Raw genomic sequence first — 18,445 nt, 5'->3', positions numbered from 1 at the left:
TTGTGTGTATAAGGTAGTAGTTGTGGAATTGTTAGGTTAGATTACTCGCTGGTTATTACTGCATTGTCGGAACTAGAAGCACAAGCATTTCACTACACTCGCATTAACATCTGCTAACCATGTGTATGTGACAAATAACATTTGAATGGATTTGATTTGTAGTTGTAGCCTATTAAAGAGAAACCAGCTATAATCAGCAAGCCAATTTAAACTAAATAGAGACCACATTTGTATTAATGTTTGTATCTTTGTTATGAAAAGACAAAATGTCTGCTGTGTTTTCCTGACACGCTGATTTTGAAAGGCCCACAGTAAGTTCAGCTGTTCTGACTGCTCTGTTCCAGTCATATGGGCTCAAATGTCAGCCTATTCCCTATATGGTGCTCTACCAGGCCCCATAGTAGTTATGGGTCTATGGGCTCTGATCAAAAGTAGTGCACTAAAATAGGAAATATGGTGCCATTTGGGACACAACCACGGTGTCGGTGTAACAGAGACACAGACTCAGCAGGAATTGACATAAGCTTTTTTAGCCACTAGTTCTTCGGACAAGTAGGACAGATTGTTTTACATGTCCGAAAGCTCAAGGACCAGTGGAAGCAAAATTTCCCCATAACCTCAAAGATCCACCACCATATTTTACAGTGGGTGTGGGGTTATTCCCTGCATGGGGCAGCAGGTAGCCTAGTGGTTAGATTGTTGGACTAGTAACCGAAAGGTTGCAAGATTGAATCCCTGAGGTGACAAGGTAAAAAACTGTCATTCTGCCCCTGAACAAGGCAGTTAACCTGCTGTTCCTAGGCCATCATTGACAATAGGAATTTGTTCTTAACTGACTTAAATAAAAGGTAAAATAAAATAAAAATAATAAAATGTTTCACTTGACGCAAAACCCACCACTGGTGTGCGTGGCCAAATAGCTTTTTCTAACAAATTTAAACACCTAGAGTTTGATAAATGGCATTGGAACTGGTGCTATGGTCAGATGACATGAAAATAGAGCTCTTTGGCCACACACACCAGTGGTGGTTTTTGCGTGAAAAATGTGCACATGCAGAAAAGTACCTCATACCTACTGTAAAATATGGTGGATCTTTGATGAATGCACTACTGTAATTCGCTCTGGATAAGAGCGTCTGCTGAATGACTAAAATGTCATGTAAAATTTAAGGGGCTATTTTGCTCCTTCTAAAGCTGTTCTCCAATCTAATAAAAATTTTTAGAAAAAGGCTCAGTGCCATTTTCCTGACAAGGGGAGGTATAGTATTGAAAACGGGGATGCCAATCATTTTTACCCCTATCTTTAAGATAAAAAATATTACTTGTTAAACAGAATTTCTCTTAGCAATTGTGTTAGTATAAAATAATATACAGTTGAAGTCGGAAGTTCACATACACTTAGGTTGGAGTTATTAAAACTTGTTTTTCAACCACTCCACAAATTTCTTGTTAACAAAATATAGTTTTGGCAAGTCGGTTATGACATCTGCTTTGTGGATGACACAAATAATTTTCCCAACAATTGTTTACAGACAGATTATTTCACTGTATCACAATTCCAGTGGGTCAGAAGTTTACATACACTAAGTTGACTGTGCCTTTAAACAGCTTGAAAAATTCCAGAAAATTATGTAATGGCTTTAGAAGCTTCTGATAGGCTAATTGACATCATTTCAGTCAATTGGAGGTGTACCTGTGGCTGTATTTCAAGGCCTACCTTCAAACCCAGTGCCTCTTTGCTTGACATCATGGGAAAATCAAAAGAAATCGTAGACCTCCACAAGTCTGGTTCATCCTTGAGAGCAATTTCTAAACGCCTGAAGGTACCACTTTCATATGTACAAACAATAGTACACAAGTATAAACACCATGGGACCACGCAGCCGTCATACCGCTCAGGAAGGAGACGCGTTCTGTCTCCTAGAGATGAATGTAATTTGTTGCGAAAAGTGCAAGTCAATCCCAGAACAACAGCAAAGGACCTTGTGAAGATGCTGGAGGAAACAGGAACAAAACTATCTACAGTATATCACAAAAGTGAGTACACCCCTCACATTTTTTTTATATTTGAGTAAATCTTTTCATGTGACAACACTGAATAAATGACACTTTGCTACAATGTAAAGTAGTGAGTGTACAGCTTGTATTATAGTGTAAATTTGCTGTCCCCTCAAAATAACTCAACACACAGCCATTCATGTCTAAACCGCTGGCAACAAAAGTGAGTACACCCCTAAGTGAAAATGTCCAAATTGGGCCCAATTAGCCATTTTCCCTCCCCGGTGTCATGTGACTCGTTAGTGTTACAAGGTCTCAGGTGTGAATGGGGAGCAGGTTTGTTAAATTTGGTGTCATCGCTCTCCCACTCCCTCATACTGACTGGTCACTGGAAGTTCAACATGGCACCTCATGGCAAAGAACTCTCTGAGGATCTGAAAAAAATAATTGTTGCTCTACATAAAGATGGCCTGGGCTATAAGAAGATTGCCAAGACCCTAAAACTGAGCTGCAGCACAGTGGCCAAGACCATACAGCGGTTTAACTGGACAGGTTCCACTCAGAACAGGCCTCGCAATGGTCGACCAAAGAACTTGAGTGCACGTGCTCAGCGTCATATCCAGAGGTTGTCTTTGGGAAATAAGCGTATGAGTGCTGCCAGCATTGCTGCAGAGGTTGAAGGGGTGGGGGGTCAGCCTGTCAGTGCTAAGACCATACGCCGTACACTGCATCAAATTGGTCTGCATGGCTGTCGTCCCAGAAAGAAGCCTCTTCTAAAGATGATGCACAAGAAAGCCCGCAAACAGTTTGCTGAAGACAAGCAGACTAAGGACATGGATTACTGGAACCATGTCCTGTGGTCTGATGAGACCAAGATAAACTTATTTGGTTCAGATGGTGTCAAGCGTGTGTGGCGGCAACCAGGTGAGGAGTACAAAGACAAGTGTGTCTTGCCTACAGTCAAGCATGGTGGTGTGAGAGTCATGGTCTGGGGCTGCATGAGTGCTGCCGGCACTGGGGAGCTACAGTTCATTGAGGGAACCATGAATGCCAACATGTACTGTGACATAACTGAAGCAGAGCATAATCCCCTCCCTTCGGAGACTGGGCCGCAGGGCAGTATTCCAACATGATAACGACCCCAAACACACCTCCAAGACGACCACTGCCTTGCTAAAGAAGCTGAGGGTAAAGGTGATGGACTGGCCAAGCATGTCTCCACACCTAAACCCTATTGAGCATCTGTGGGGCATCCTCAAATGGAAGGTGGAGGAGTGCAAGGTCTCTAACATCCACCAGCTCCGTGATGTCGTCATGGAGGAGTGGAAGAGGACTCCAGTGGCAACCTGTGACGCTCTGGTGAACTCCAGGCAGTGCTGGAAAATGATGGTGGCCACACAAAATATTGACGCTTTGGGCCCAAATTGGACATTTTCACTTGGGGTGTACTCACTTTTGTTGCCAGAGGTTTAGACATTAATGGCTGTGTGTTGAGTTATTTTGAGGGGACAGCAAATTTACACTATAATACAAGCTGTACACTCACTACTTTACATTGTAGCAAAGTGTTGTTTCTTCAGTGTTGTCACATGAAAATATATCCTCAAATATTTACAAAAATGTGAGGGGTGTACTCACTTTTGTGATATACTGTATGTCCACAGTAAAACAAGTCCTATATCGACATAACCTGAAAGGCCGCTCAGCAAGGACATCACAGGGAAGGAAAATTATATGGATATATTGAAGCAACATCTCAATACATCAGTCAGGAAGTTGAAGCTTGGTCGCAAATTTGTCTTCCAAATGGGGGGGTTCTGTTTTTTGTGTGTTTTTTTTTCACAAAAAAAATATATTTTGTATCTTCGAAGTGGTAGGAATGTTGTATAAATCAAGTGATACAAACCCCCCTAAAATCTATTTAAATTCCAGGTTGTTAGGCAACAAAATAGGAAAAATGCCAAGGGGGTGAATACTTTCACAAGCCACTGTATGAACTGTTTATAGTGACCACGGTCCATTCTTTAATTTATCAAATCTATCCTAGCCAGAGATGTAAAGTTAGAGCCTATGCATAATGCTGTGTGTAGCCTATAGTGTAAATAACATGTACTAAAATACCTACTAAATTATGAAGGTATAGCTAATCAAAGAGTACTCCATAAACGAGGAATGCATTTACTCAAATCGACTAATAAGATGTATTAGTCATGAAAGAATAAACACTCATACAATAACAGTGTACCTGGAATACAAGACATGCAAAATACAACAGATGACTATCAACTAAATAAGACTCCTGTGTTTACTTACAGGTGTGTCTTCAAAATCATATCTAGAGAGAAAGTCTGTGTGTCTGGTACAGTGAATTCACTGCCCATTTAACCAAATTGAAAATGGGAAACTCACCCACAACTTTATGATATACATTTTGTGTCAATTTTTTTAAGGACGCAGCTCAAATATTGCCACCACCTCAGCACAAGCAAGCTGATGTTAGATGGGTAAATTGCTGAACCTGGCATTAGGGCCCATTATACTATAATCTCATATCATGTGGCAACCTGGTCTCAGAGCATTTTGTATTCTTCTGTATGAACTGTATATCTGAAACACTCCATTCAGTAAAATGTTACATTTTGCCTATTTTTATGTAACCTTACCAAATATATATATATATATATATATATCATACTATTTTGAGTGTCTTAGTAAACTAAATGTTACACCTAGTCTATGATACCAGGCTGTGTGTGTGCATATGAGTAATGCTCACACGCCTCGGTCTTCAAACATGTACATTGAAGTGCAGTAGCAAGTATGGAACTGTTGTACTTTAACTGTATGTTACATGAGGATCCATGGGGACTTCAGTAACTTTGTTCATTTGCTTGTCTTTTATCATCTGCTCAGGTTGTGTACAACTTACCTCTCTGTTGTATGGCAATGTGCTTTACATATTTCTCTTCTCCTTCTACAAAACATGCTGGAGGCGTGGAGATTTGTTTGGAAGTGTGTGTACTTAAACTGTCTGGACTTTGCTGTTTGCATACCTTCAGTTTCCCAGTCGATGGGTCACTCAGTGAGCAGGAGTCACAAGTAGCGGCTGTGTTTTTATTTTTATTTTATTTTCCATTTGAGGGTTAAATGCTAGAGCAACCGCAAACGTGTGGAATTGAGGTTTGCTCAGTCATCATGGAGGAGGACGGGGGAAGCCCTCTCTTCAAGTACCCAGTATCTGACTTCCTGTTGACAGTCAGTGGTCTGGTGTTCTTTCTCCTGGACGTGGGACTGGACGCGTGGGCGGTGGTGTCTTTTTATCAGGAAGAGGACTATGTGTTCATGGGACTGCTGGTGTTCCTACTCCTAGGTTCCTCAGCCCTGGTCCAGGCTTTCAGCTGGCTGTGGTACCACTATGACAAGGACGGGACTGAGACCAGGACTGAGAGCCTTGTGAAGAACCTCTGCTCTCTCAGGATCCTACATCTTTTCCAGATGGGAGTCTACCTCAGGTGGAGTTCAACTGTGTTTACTTGGTGTTGAACTGGAAACAGTACAGGCCGTGTTTATAATCTAAAAAGGTTGTTTTCAGAGTCCTTGTGAGTCTGGCAAGCAAGGCTCCTTTAAGAATTCTCCTTCTCTGTTTCCCTTTCTGCTCCACTGATTGTGTTGCAGTTGAAAGGAATAGTCCCGGCTGACAGGAAAAATACAGCAAATACAATTGCCTAATACCATGTTTTAAATGATACATAAACATTCCAGAGTACATTGTCAGAGTTGTACATTCATGAAGTAGTACATCATTGAAGTAAATGAGTAGCAGTTCTCTGAAAGAGTTTCCCACTCATCTCAAGGCAGAAACACCTTTGTAACCACACTTCTTTGTATTATAGAATTAAGATGGTGAATATAGTCTCAAGTTACACATACTGCTTGGCTGTCATTCTAGATATGCTGGTGTGGTGAGGATCTCGATATGTGGCTTCTGCTGTGGAAAGCGTTACATGGACGGCGATGCTGTGTATCTGACCCATGACCTAAGCCTGCTGCGCCTCATCGAGGCTTTCTCTGAGAGCACCCCACAGCTTGTCCTCATGATCACTATCATTGTCCAGAGGGGAGAGGTTGAGCCCATCACAAGTACATACATGTATAGACAGAGACTGCGTCCCAAATGACACCCTATTCCCTATATCATACACAACGTTGACCAGAGTCCTATGTGCCCTCGTCAAAAGTAGTGCAAAAAATAGGGAGCCAAATGTGACAGTCCTAGAGGTATGGCACATTGTGGCTGGTATTGCCCTGTAACTAGGCTTCAGAGTTTTCTCCTGACCCTACATAATCTAAGAGTACAGACTCCAAACATTATGATACATTTTTATAATTTCATCCATTGTCAGTTAGTTGATCCGTTTGTTATTTAACATCCTGTGTTGATGTTCTCTCTCCCTCAGTCTTGAAGGCACTTGGTTCAGCATCTGCCATCGCCGTCAGTGTGACCATGTACCACCGTTCCCTGCGCTCCTTCCTCCCTGACAAGGCCAAGCAGGGCTGGTTCTCCTCCGTGGTCTACTTCCTGTGGAACCTGCTCCTTATTGGTCCGCGTGTGGCAGCAGTCGCCCTCTTTGCCTCAGCCTTCCCCTGCTTTATCACTGCCCACTTCCTGTCTTCCTGGATGGTTCTCTTTTTCTTCGCCTGGCGACTCAAGACAGACTTCATGGACAGTGCCGGTGGAGAATGGCTCTACCGGGCCACCATAGGACTCATCTGGTATTTCAGCTGGTTCAATGTGATAAAGGGGGACACCAGGTGCCAGAGCACCCTCTACCACACCTGGATAGGAGTGGATATTGGTATGCTTTGTGGTCTTTGGGTGTGGCAGATGAAGAAGAACCCTCCATATTTTGAACTGCCACTAGATCCCTATGTCATCCTTGGCATTATGATCTCATTCTACATTGTTGGGCTCGGTCTTAAGGTGATATACTACAAGTACAGTCACCCAAAGATCACACAGCTGAGAGAAGAAGAGCGTTGCCTCGAGCCGGAGCCAAGGTCTGAGCCAGAGGATCTCACCTCAGATTGCCATGACGAAGTGGACTCTAGGCTTATGAGCCATAGAATGGGTCCTACAGAACCGGTCATCAGAGTCAATAAGAGGATGAGGAACTTAGCTGATAACTTCTACTCCTGAATGGATCATCAGAGACCTCCTGAACATGGAGAAGGTTGTATGGGCTTGTTTGACATTGTAGCCGACATTGCAGTCAGTCTCAATTAGTCATTCAGTCACAATTTACCCACAGTGACTAAATGGTCTGTCACATGTGGAGATGGAATCCACATGACAGATGGCTGTGTGAGTCCTTCCCACACTGGTGAAAATACCAAGGTCCTTTAAAAAAAATATATATTTAAACTTTATTTTGACAGGGAGTCATGCTGAGACCAAGGTCTCTTTTACAGATGAATCTGGAGGCGAAAGAAACGCACACCTGTTTAGGCGAGGTGCTGGCTAGCAGTGTTTTTGTTGTTGTTGGAACATCCCTTTAATGGAAAACTTCAGCTCCCCTAATCGTGATATTTCAACTGAACATGTAGTTTGCTCACCTGCACACACTCCAACTTCTTTTAGAAGTAAGAATTATTTTATACCTCCAGCCAATCGCAATCACTCTATTGAGACGTATTGCAGACTCGTTGAAAAATATGTTGGTAATCTCCTTCAGAACAAAACAGGAGTACATATCCTTCCATAATTTAACAGAGAATGAAACACAAGCTTTGCTTGATTTACAATCCGATACATCAGTCCTTACCCGCCCTGCTGATAAGGGTGGGTCGGTTGTACTCATGGATAGTACAGTTTATGTAAAGGAGTGTCATTAGACAACTGCTTGACAACACCTCTTACAAGAAACTCAGAAGTGACCCCACTTCCTATTTTCAGAACACTATCTTTACTGTCCTAGATGGGTTTTAAGTTCTGGTCAGATCACCAAAAAAAAAACACGACTTTTTGGTTAATCAACACCCTAAAAGTGTAACTTTCTATACTTTGCCGAAATTACACAAGAATGTTACAAAACCTGCAGGGCCCCCCACTGTAGCGGGCATTGACACAGTAACGGCCCCTTTATCGACTTTTGTTGACTTTTTATTAGAGCACTCGCAGAACAGCTCCCCTCCTTTGTAAAGGACACCAGCAGTATGATCTCTATTAGTGAATCTCTTGATCCTCTCCCTGATTGTACTTTGTTAGTTACTTTTGATGTTGAGTCGTTATACAGAATATTCCACACGAGGGCGGTATTGAAGCCATGGAACATTGTCTTCTGCAACGTGACCCTAATGAATTACCTTCCAGTGCATGCATTATGACATTGGCTGAAATAGTACTTGCACACAACTACTTCATATTTCTAAATGATTTCTTAATTCAGATGAAGGGTACTGCTATGGGTTTACTAAGGCTTCTAACTATGCTCATTTGGGTTACATGGAGAAACAGTCCATTTTCAATCCTCTCAACAACAAAACATCTTGTCTAACATTATTATTTGGAAACGGTACATTGATGTTTTTGTTCTATTGAGGGGTGAAGTGAAACAGCTCCAGGCACCTGAGATTTACTACGCAATCTGACACACGTCAAATTAGTTTGCTTGATCTTCTAATTTTGTTTGAGGATAATGTTCTATACACTGATCTTTACAGGAAACCTACTGATCGTAACAGTTTCTTGAAAAACAGTTTGCCCTATAGCCAATTCTGTCGAATCAAAATAATTTGCAAAAAACAATCAGACTTCGACAGAAATATGTCTGAGACGCAAAGTAAACTCAAGGATTCAAGGGTACAAAAATGGTCGGATTAATACTGCCATTGAAAAATGCAAAACTAATCGAGACATGAGCTCTTTCAAGGACAAGAATAAGCATTCTTGCGTTCTAGCTACCCGCTATTCAAAGTGTTCTGAACAAATTAAGCAAACATTGGCACTTTCACAAACATGTGTTTTCGGACCCTCACTTGGTCGTATTCTCGCGGCACAGAAATCTCAGATAAATTGATAAACTCTAATTTACCTCCCTAAAATAACCCTGCACAACGTCTATTTGCGCATCTACCGGATGGAAACTACAAGTGTAATGGCTGCGCTCAATGCAATGGCATTTAAAAATGTAGATCAATCAAACACTCCCAAACAGGGAAACAGATCCCTATCAAAGGTGTTATCACGTGCTCCACTAAGGCAGTTATTTATCTTATATCTTGTCCTTGTGGTAAAAGGTATGTGGGTAAAACAAAGCGCGAATTAAAAGTACAAATCTCGGAGCATCGTAGCACCATTAGGTGCAAAAACTCGATTTACCCAGTTGCGGCTCACTTTTTGGAAGTGAACTACTCGATTTCGCCCCAACGTTATATCGGCATCGGAACATGTCACCCTCCCTAGGAGATTGGATGACCTCGACAATTTATTAATAAAACGAGAAGATGCCTGGATCTTTCATTTAAAGACACTTGCTCCCTTTGGTCTCAATGTAGACTTTGATCTGAAACCATTGGGATTGTGCTACTCATTGTAAATGTGTGTAGCCAAATTGTATCTGCGATCGTACGCTATCCATTCATATTTTTTGTATGTTATTTTTATATCTGGGAATTAACCAATGATTTCAGGCCATACCCGGCCATGATTACAGACACCTGTATGTGTCCTGAGACACTAAACTAGTGCCCCATAGTGTTTGTCATTATACCCTGATGAAGACAGCTTTTCTGTCGAAATGTTGGATAATTAGGTTATAAACTGGTTGGTTCAGCACTGAATGCTGATTGGCTGACAGCCATGGTATATCAGACCATATACCACGGGTATGACAAAACATGTATTTTTACTGCTCTAATTGTGTTGGTAACCAGTTTATAATAGCAATAAGGCACCTTATTGTGTTTGTGATATATGGCCAATGCACCACGGCTAAGGGCTGTGTCCTGGCACTCCGTGTTGCGTCGTGCTTAAGAACAGCCCTTAGCCGTGGTATATTGGCTATATACCGCACCTCCTCGGGGTCAAATCATGATGTCAGTGATCTTCAGGTCGGAAAGTTGGAGCTCTAGAAAGAGGCCCGAGTTGGATGACTGTTCAAAAAGTTCAAAGTTGTCTTTCTGAGTTCCCAGTTGTTTGAACGTGGCATCAGATTGTAACTATGGTACCTCAGGGTTGCCAGCACATACCCCACACCCCCTTCCAGGGGTTTTATTTTTTATTTAACTTATAAACTTCTCCTGTGTTTGCCCCTGTTTATTGATAAATCCCCCATCGTAGTGGTTTCATCCAAACTTGACAACCCTGATAAACTTTCTCGTATGGTTAGGCTGGGCAGTCGGCTTCTATTTGAAGTGATGATCTGTGAGGTGATAACATTTATTTGCTTTGTGATTTGTCAAAAACTGTAAACGACTTGTCAAGTCATGTCTTCCAGTTCTTGCATACACTATAACAAGTACATTGAAGTTTGGCCACTTTTCAGCATATTACAAATCTAAATTCTTATTTTTCAGACAAAGGGCGCAGCCATCTTTGATTTTGTTTATTTAGGTTTTATAGTGAATGGCATTCTGGGATTAGGGAGTATTTACTTGTCAAACAAACATGGCTGCCATCATAAATCATTTAACTGCTGTTAATTTAGCTGACACGCATCGCTTTTCTAAACAATATTGCATTTCTCCCTTGTACTCACCAGAGATGTGGCACATTGTAAATAAGTCTAACTGTTAGGTTACTAACTTATGTTTTGGTCAGCGTAACCTGTTATTTAGACTGGTTTATGGAATGAGTTTGGCTGTGGATGTGTTCAGGTGATGTTTGGATGACGTTCGCGTTTATCTTTTACAATAACAGATGAAACTGAGGAATACAGTTGTGAAGACTTATTTCCAATTAGTACAAAATATTATTTGGATGCTTTTCAGACAATGATAGTTTAGACGCGTTTGTTGCATCATACGTTCTGTTGCTACTGTTCCAATCATATTAGTGATGGTTCACTGCAGGGACCGTGCACTCAACAATGATCACAAATATGTGATTGTATGCAAAGGGTTTTAATACATGCAATAGGACAGTGATCACATTTGTGATCACAGATTTACCGCCGTCTTGAATCTTTCAAAGTTATCAGCTCTTTAAAATCCTGCTTTAGCAGCTCCGAATTAGGCAGTTTGAAGTTGTTAGACCCAGGCCTCTAGCATAGCATGGAAGAAAGCCACTGAGTAATAGCCTCGAAACATTTCTGATCTCTTGAGCTGCGGACGATTTGAACCGAGCCGGTGGTACATTCCATCAGAGGAAGGGGACAGAGCCTCTGAAGTCACCGGGGCATACTATTAGACGAATTGAGCTTCCCATAGCACGGTAAACATTCCAGAAATGTGTATTATTGTCATGAAGTTCTTACTACTGCAGTCTCGTGACCACAGCGGATCAGGGTTACATACTGAAACGTTAGCAGGGCCTCCAGCGTGGACATTTTTAGGATTCGATGGTAATAACCGTCTCTTCATCTCTCACAATCATTTTCATACAGCTGCTAGCGAGAAGTTCTGAAGCACTTTATGGTGTACATTTGCATTTTTTTGTTCTTTGTATGCAAACATAACTATAAAATGTGCAAAGACAATGAAAACCAGGCACTTTCAAAGTCATTTTATTTGTATTTACAATTGCCTTGAGTGTTATTATACACAGGACAACCTTATTGGGCCTTCAACAGTGTTCTGGTCCCAGACAAAAAAAAGTGGGGTGGGAAAACACGTCCCTTACATGTTATCGTCAAGGCTTTTTTTCTACAGAAGATAGTCACACTAGCTGAGTATTGAAGAAATAACATGATCAAGTTGAGCCAGATATGTCCCTACAAAGCTGTGCCTTCATAGCTCCTTGCATTTGAAATGTAAATCACTACATGACAGCCAACCGAGACTTGTCAAAATGCACTTATAAAATTGTACATAGTTCTTAGTCTTCAACACAAATCCAAGGGAAATGTAAAAAGCAGACACAGCTTTTTTTTTAACAATCAACTTTTTTTAGCAACAGAGTACTTTAAATCAGAAACCATCACTGATAGAAATACATGCACCGTAAACACCTAAGATAAAACAAACTAAATCATACCAATCAAAAGGGTGAAAGGCAAACAAAACTAAAGATGATCTAATGAACAGTTGAACAATAAAAAACAAAACAATAAAAGGGATTTTGGTTTGGGTATGCTGACTTCCAAATGTGTGTCAACTTCACAAAATGTCATGTCCATGACACCCTTCCATTCTAAAGGATCTAATTCATCATTTTACAATGCATCCATTTCCTCTCAACTCCATTAGGTAGTAACATGTACTGTTTTAGGAGAACATACACCAAACATACTGCAAGTCTATATACATGCTTCACCGCAGGCGGTGGATCTGGGCACCATTCAAAGTACCATGTGATACAGATTTGATTGTCTAAGCGGTAAAAGCCAGTCACAGCGACTCAGAAAATGCTACATGACAGCATTGGGATTCAGTTTTCAACAAAGGGAAGGATGCGATGACTTAGTGAACAAAGCTGCGAATCGTCTTTAAAAGGAGAGAATTTCCGCTGTAACATTTGTCATCGGCAGGACAATCAAAACAAGAAAAAACGTATTCAAAAGGAAAAAAAGACATTATTCACATACAGTAAGCTTTTCAGTGCTACTGATAGTTACAAATAAAAGATTTCAGCACCGATTAATGACGGTAAAAAAAAAAGATGAGTAGTAAAATAACACTTAAACTAACGTGTAACAACAACCATGTTTGATAAATGCATTTAACACAACTTAAGTATTTCCCTTAGAGATGATATATTCATATACAATATAGATGGCTAAAAAGGCACAATACAAATATGTACAAGACACTCTAGAAAGATGCAAACAAATACACAAAGAACACATTCTTAACGGTCAAGCTGCAGGGGTGTGTAAAATGGCCAAATCTTCTTCAGGCTCAGTATTGTTTAGTCATAATCTCACACAGACCAGGGTTTAATAATATCAACCCTCTAACCACCTCTCTTGACCAGCTAGCTACATGCGGCAACAAAATGTCCCTTGAAATATAGACCAGTTAATAACAGGCATACCATTACCACTGACCAGAAATGTATTGCACGGTCACCCCCCCCCCACAATATGTATAATGATGAAGGTAGAGCGACTGACTATACTGCAAACAGACAGCGGCTGTATATTTTTTGGGCACCCCAGCTAGTTCACAGATGAATGACCAATTTGGGGACATATCTTTGTATGCTGCCGTTTCTCTATTCAAAATGTGACGATAGGAACATCTGTGGTATTTGGAAACACTTGGGAAATAAATCAACACATAATTTTGGTAAGTTACCCAACACATTGAAATAATGGTATCTGCGGTTGCACCATGCAAATCAGCTAAAGATTGATTTTACAATTGCGACCTACACACATTTCCATTTATCAATGACTCAAGCAGTTGATCTTTGTGATGGAAAATATCTGCCATGTGAGGTAATCAGGACCAAATTGACCAGACAAACCTGTGACTTGGTCTAACATAATTTCCAGTATTGAACAATAACAACAATTGCACTGTATCTTAAACATGTGATTGGATTGTGCCATTTGCCATTCCTTTCAGCAAACTGCTTTTAAATGCTATTTGTCAAGTTTAAGTCCCTCTGCAGGAATTCAAGGACACTTAGGGCTGTGCTCTGAGGAACAGTTAGCCCAGTGGGGACAGCCTCTAAAAGGTTATGTATACATGTACACACATTGAACTTCAGCACAATGCTGAAGAAATTACACATGGTTTTGAAGGCCCATCCTCAGTCTTTTAAAGTTCATTTACAGAAAGGCCTGGTTTGGCTTATCTTAGGTAATAATATACAGCAACCTGGGGTCCGTAGATATCATGCAGTGAAATACAGGCTAGGTTCTTCATTGAGTCATTGTCTTTGCCACACATCAGGTTATGTAAAAAGACCACAGAAGACTGTTAGGCTGTTGAAGTCTGACACAGTGGAGAGGTCGGGACAGCTGAGAGAAGGGTGGTTTTATAATGAGCACAACATTCTATCTCCATGGAGGACATTGTCAGTACTAGAGTATAACTAGTAGAAAGGTTACATCCAGAAGGCAATTGAAGGTCATTCCTAAGTAGCCATCTCATCATATGCTTAGAAAAACTAAAACAATTCCCAACCCCAATCAATGCTGCCTCAGTAACATTGAATCCTGTTTTCAAGCTTTGGAATGAGTGCAAAATAACCCCAAAATTAGAAAAATAATTCATTTTGTGACATTATCCTTTCATGTATAGCTACCGAGGGCTCTAAAACAATCCAAAGCGTCCGTCCGTGATGCCCGACAGTGCTGCAGACCTTTGCTTTGGTCAATCCACGAATGAGAGACAGTGTGCATCCCAAATGGCACCCTTTTCCATATATAGTCACTACTTAGTCAAAAGTAGTGCACTGCATAGGGAATAGGCTGTCATTTGGGATGAACCCAGAGGAACAACAGCCTGTGGGTTGTGGAGCCAGAGGTTTGTCTTCTTCCCTTTAGTTGTGTCCTCTCTGACTGCTGTGCCCCAGTGCCAGGATAGCTGCCATAGGGAGAGTGCTGCTGGGCAGGAGCCCTGCATCAGAGAGTATATCTGTCCAGTCTGCTTCCCAACCACTGCCATCCCCAAGTCCACCTCAGTTCAGTCCATGGCCATCACATGGGGCAAGAGTAACTCACTAGGGCCAGCAGGTGTGTGTGTGTGTGTATTTCAGAGGGCTGGGGTGGAGCCAAGTACCTAATAATAATAAAGAAAATAAGTCACTCCACAAGCGAACAGTGGTGTGACTGACTGTTTCCCTCTGTGTCAGACCTCTATCCCTTCCACTCTACAAGAAGTCTAGCTCCAGAGCTTGGTGCAGGGATACTAGGTCCCCGTGGGTGGAGATACGCCAGAAAGGCATGTTGTGCTGCAAAAACAGAGCAGAGATACCAACAGTCAAATCAATACAACAAGACTAATTTACTGCAGTGTTGAGTGTAAATGGGGAATACCAGAAGTACTTGACATACTGTATGCAACACAGAATAATTATTGCCGGCTGTTTGTTCAGTCTTAATACCTTGTAATATGCAGCCGATACCCAAATGCACATAGGCCTACCTGTTTTGCTGCAAATTCCTCATCACGGCCATCTCCTACCACCACATAGGTCACCTTCTTCCCAAAGCGAGAGACGATGCGCTCAAAGCAGCTCTCTTTCCCTACAGAAAAGAAAGACCACAGCAAAATCATAAGTAAATAGTCACAAGGACACACACTAGTAGATTGACTTTCAGCTGAGATACTCAAATGCTGGATTTAATCCATTTCATCCACCTTGGATCAAATACAAATCCTTTAAACCCCACGGCTATGGAGAACATGGGTTAAGGTCTGTGTGTTAGTGGTTTAGTTTACCTATCTTGGTGGCACTGTAGATGTTCTCTATGGGGAAGACGTCCCCCAGGCCGTAGAGCAGCACCTTGGCCAGAGCAGGCACCAGCTGGGTGGTTGTCACCAGGACATTCATACACTTACCTCTGTGGACACGGATGCACACACAGTGAGTAAGGCCACAATAAACTCCACTACACCCCCCCCCCCGCATCAAATTACACTGTAAAATAAGAACAAAGATTGTCTAAAATGTCAAACTCACTGTGCTGACCTGGACTGGATGAGCAGCAAGGATTTGAGTGCCGTACTGAGCCAGGCGTCCGTCACATTTTCCATCTCAGACTGCAGTCGAAGGAGCAGCTCCCTCTTCATGGGACTCAGCAGGCCTGGAGGAGAGCAGAGGCGTTAGATGTGTTATTACCAGGAAAAGCCCAAGAAAACAAATATAGCATCACTAATTTCTTGCATTGATGCCGTATATAAAAACAATGCCATCAGAGCAGGGCATTTAGAGGTTATTACCACAGCAACCAGGAGATGGCGCAGGAACACATTTACAATCTCCCATCGTCGACCCTATTCTTTTTCCATCTATTGGCATCTGGCTTTAGATCTGGCTGTTCTATCAATGTCTGGTTAGATTCTACATTCTAGGATGCTGCACACAAAAAAATGGCTGTGCACAAACAGGAATATTCCTCCCAGGCGAAACTATGACACGGCAAGAGTACACAAAAGCATACCGTTTTTATTTGAACAATGCATCAACTTTAACGTCTCAAAGTAATATTGCGGATATTAATATTCAGATGTCATCAGTGTTTGGACACCGTGCCCTAAGGGTTTCCCAGTAAGTCACAGTCTGGTGATTAGTCCAAATTTGACACAGTTGTCACACATCTCACCTCCCACATTGCATTTGTATCCGTTGTAGAGGTCCTTTAGACGGCGGTAGCGGAAGGCCAGTTTCCTCATCCACTCCACTCCACCCTGGACTCCAGTAGTGGCCCCTGGGGCCCCTCCACCACTGGGGCCGTTGAAGCCGTCCGCCAGGAAGTTATAGGTGCTGAGAGGAGGATGAGAGGATTGTATGTGGCGAGCGAGGAAATTAGGGTCACTGAGTCTCTACCGTTTCCTGATATGAGCATCACAAATCATCACTATTTAGCTAAATAGTATGGCCTTTTGCATTTACTGGTTGTTTCCAGCAGCATCATAACTGAAGACATGTCCATACCTCAGATCCTGTCCATTGTCATCAGAAGCCATGTCTTCAACATGGACCTGGTCACATTCCTCCAGGTCATTGAAAAACAGGTGTGTGTCTGCCAGCTCAAAGATCAGCTCCTCCATCTGAAGGCCCAGGTTCAGTACTGTGGCAGGGTCCTACACAACCCCAACAGGACAGAGGTTATATTCATATCAATAGAAATCTTACCACATCAGAGAAATTCATTCTATTATACAGACGTGTAAAATAATAGATTACAGCGCAAAACATGATAGTTGCGATTTCCCCAATGTTTCTTCATTCCCAAAGACACACCTTGCCAAACTTCTGAGCGAAGGAGCCGGTGAGCAGAGAGTGGAAAATGATGATCGTCTCATCCAGATCCCAGAGAAAGATTCTCTGAAAGAGACGGGAGAGGAATGAGTCAGTAACTAAAGAGTGGGATTAATCAGAAATTATTCCATTTATAAAATTACATGAACATGTAAAAACAAAATAACATGTTGTAGAGCAGATACATAAATAAAGACAATTAAAGAACCAGTCATCTGAGTAGCTGGTTAATTTGTAAGTCTGTATATGAATGACTGCATTTTTAAACAGTCTGAGGTGGGGGTTTTGAAGTTTTTTTTATTTTTATGTATGCTTTGGCCACATACAAAGACAGGATGAGTCAACAACATTATTTGGGTACGAGTTAGACAACTTTTAAAAAGGGAGATTTTCACTGGAAAGTTACTTTAAAAATAACCTCATCTGAGTAGCTGGTAAATTTGTATGTGAATGAGCGAGTAAGTGGTTGTGCATCTCTGTTCATGTGGGTCCTATAGTTACCTCAAGGTCGTTGTCAGTGGGCTGGTTGCTGTCTGATTTCTTGGCCTTCCCCTTGGCCTTGCCAGCAGGGTTCCTCCTCCCTGCCTCATCCTGGTCCCGGGCCCCCGTGGGGAGAGCCACGCCTGCCGGGAGGGCCACTCCGGTCGGGAGGTTCTCACGTGGAGATGCATCTGAGGGAGAGGGCAGACAGGTTGTGGATTGATAGCTGACAATTCAGTTGAGCACTGACACAATCTCCCATGTTGAATGTTGAACACCTCAGCCTAAATGGACTAACAAGCCCGTAATCAAAGCAATGTTGATAACACATTAACTACTGGATCCCAGTGTTATCCATCCAGCTATATTCTAAACATGGAACTGACATTCATCCGGTAAGGCATTGTGACACCGATAATGGGAGTTATCAGAAGTACCTATAGAAACCTGCATGGTCATACGGTAAGACTAGGGTTGCAAAGGGAGGGTATATTACTGGAAACTTTCAAGGTTTACCAGTAAACTACCAGAATGTTGGCCTCTTTCAAGGATTTTATGTAATCTATCACAAGAAATCTAATGGCCCTTTTGGGTACTTCAGGTTTTTACAGTTGTCTAATGATCTCTGGCCCTCTATGTGGCCTCATCACATGTAAACTATTTTAATTAAACAAGATGATTTTAACAAAATATAATGACAAAGCTGTAAAACATTATCCTAAATATAAACCATGGGTGTTTAATATCCTTTATATTTTTCCCCACCCATTTATTTTAATATGTATTAGTCGTCAATGTTTTGGTGTCAAACTGGTGGCAGTTGTGGAAAAACGGCAATCAATGGAAGAGTTGCAGAGTTAGTTGAAAATAATG

The 18,445-nt window shown here is 41.7% G+C and overlaps 2 protein-coding genes across 9 annotated transcripts in view; one reads left to right on the top strand and one right to left on the bottom strand.

Moving 5' to 3' along the window:
• The first annotated feature begins 5,078 nt into the window (after positions 1-5,078).
• Positions 5,079-10,929, top strand: LOC110488099 (XK-related protein 8-like). The gene is made up of 3 exons (XM_090227816.1): positions 5,079-5,510; positions 5,948-6,138; positions 6,456-10,929. The coding sequence occupies exons 1-3, from the start codon at positions 5,146-5,148 to the stop codon at positions 7,193-7,195; spliced, it is 1,296 nt and encodes a 431-aa protein (XP_090083942.1). The 5' UTR covers positions 5,079-5,145; the 3' UTR covers positions 7,196-10,929.
• A 775-nt stretch (positions 10,930-11,704) lies between these two features.
• The window catches only part of LOC110488098 (protein phosphatase EYA3), a 28,507-nt gene continuing 21,766 nt past the window's right edge, over positions 11,705-18,445 (bottom strand). For 4 of the 8 annotated variants that reach the window (XM_090227813.1, XM_021560112.3, XM_021560111.3 and 1 more), the window contains 8 exons: positions 17,594-17,763; positions 17,075-17,158; positions 16,766-16,914; positions 16,434-16,594; positions 15,791-15,914; positions 15,550-15,671; positions 15,253-15,353; positions 11,705-15,058 (listed from right to left, as the gene is read on the bottom strand). In XM_090227813.1, coding sequence (XP_090083939.1) covers positions 14,978-15,058; positions 15,253-15,353; positions 15,550-15,671; positions 15,791-15,914; positions 16,434-16,594; positions 16,766-16,914; positions 17,075-17,158; positions 17,594-17,763 — 992 coding nt within the window. In that variant the 3' untranslated portion in view covers positions 11,705-14,977. The remainder of the gene's footprint in view (positions 15,059-15,252; positions 15,354-15,549; positions 15,672-15,790; positions 15,915-16,433; positions 16,595-16,765; positions 16,915-17,074; positions 17,159-17,593; positions 17,764-18,445) is intronic. The other 4 variants (XM_090227815.1, XM_090227812.1, XM_021560113.3 and 1 more) reach the window with 1 other exon arrangement.

Source organism: Oncorhynchus mykiss, chromosome 30 (assembly GCF_057628025.1).
Source record: "Oncorhynchus mykiss isolate SJ-2025 chromosome 30, ASM5762802v1, whole genome shotgun sequence".
Lineage (NCBI taxonomy): Eukaryota > Metazoa > Chordata > Actinopteri > Salmoniformes > Salmonidae > Oncorhynchus > Oncorhynchus mykiss.
This window is presented reverse-complemented; position numbering and strand designations above follow the sequence as displayed.

What these genes read in the sequence shown, in the direction of transcription:
- LOC110488099 (XM_090227816.1), top strand. Translation starts at nt 5,146, where the DNA reads ATGCTAGAGCAACCGCAAACGTGTGGAATTGAGGTTTGCTCAGTCATC. An exon ending in CAGATGGGAGTCTACCTCAG is followed by an intron (nt 5,511 to 5,947) that starts GTGGAGTTCAAC and finishes CTGTCATTCTAG; the next exon opens with ATATGCTGGTGTGGTGAGGA. An exon ending in AGAGGTTGAGCCCATCACAA is followed by an intron (nt 6,139 to 6,455) that starts GTACATACATGT and finishes TCTCTCCCTCAG; the next exon opens with TCTTGAAGGCACTTGGTTCA.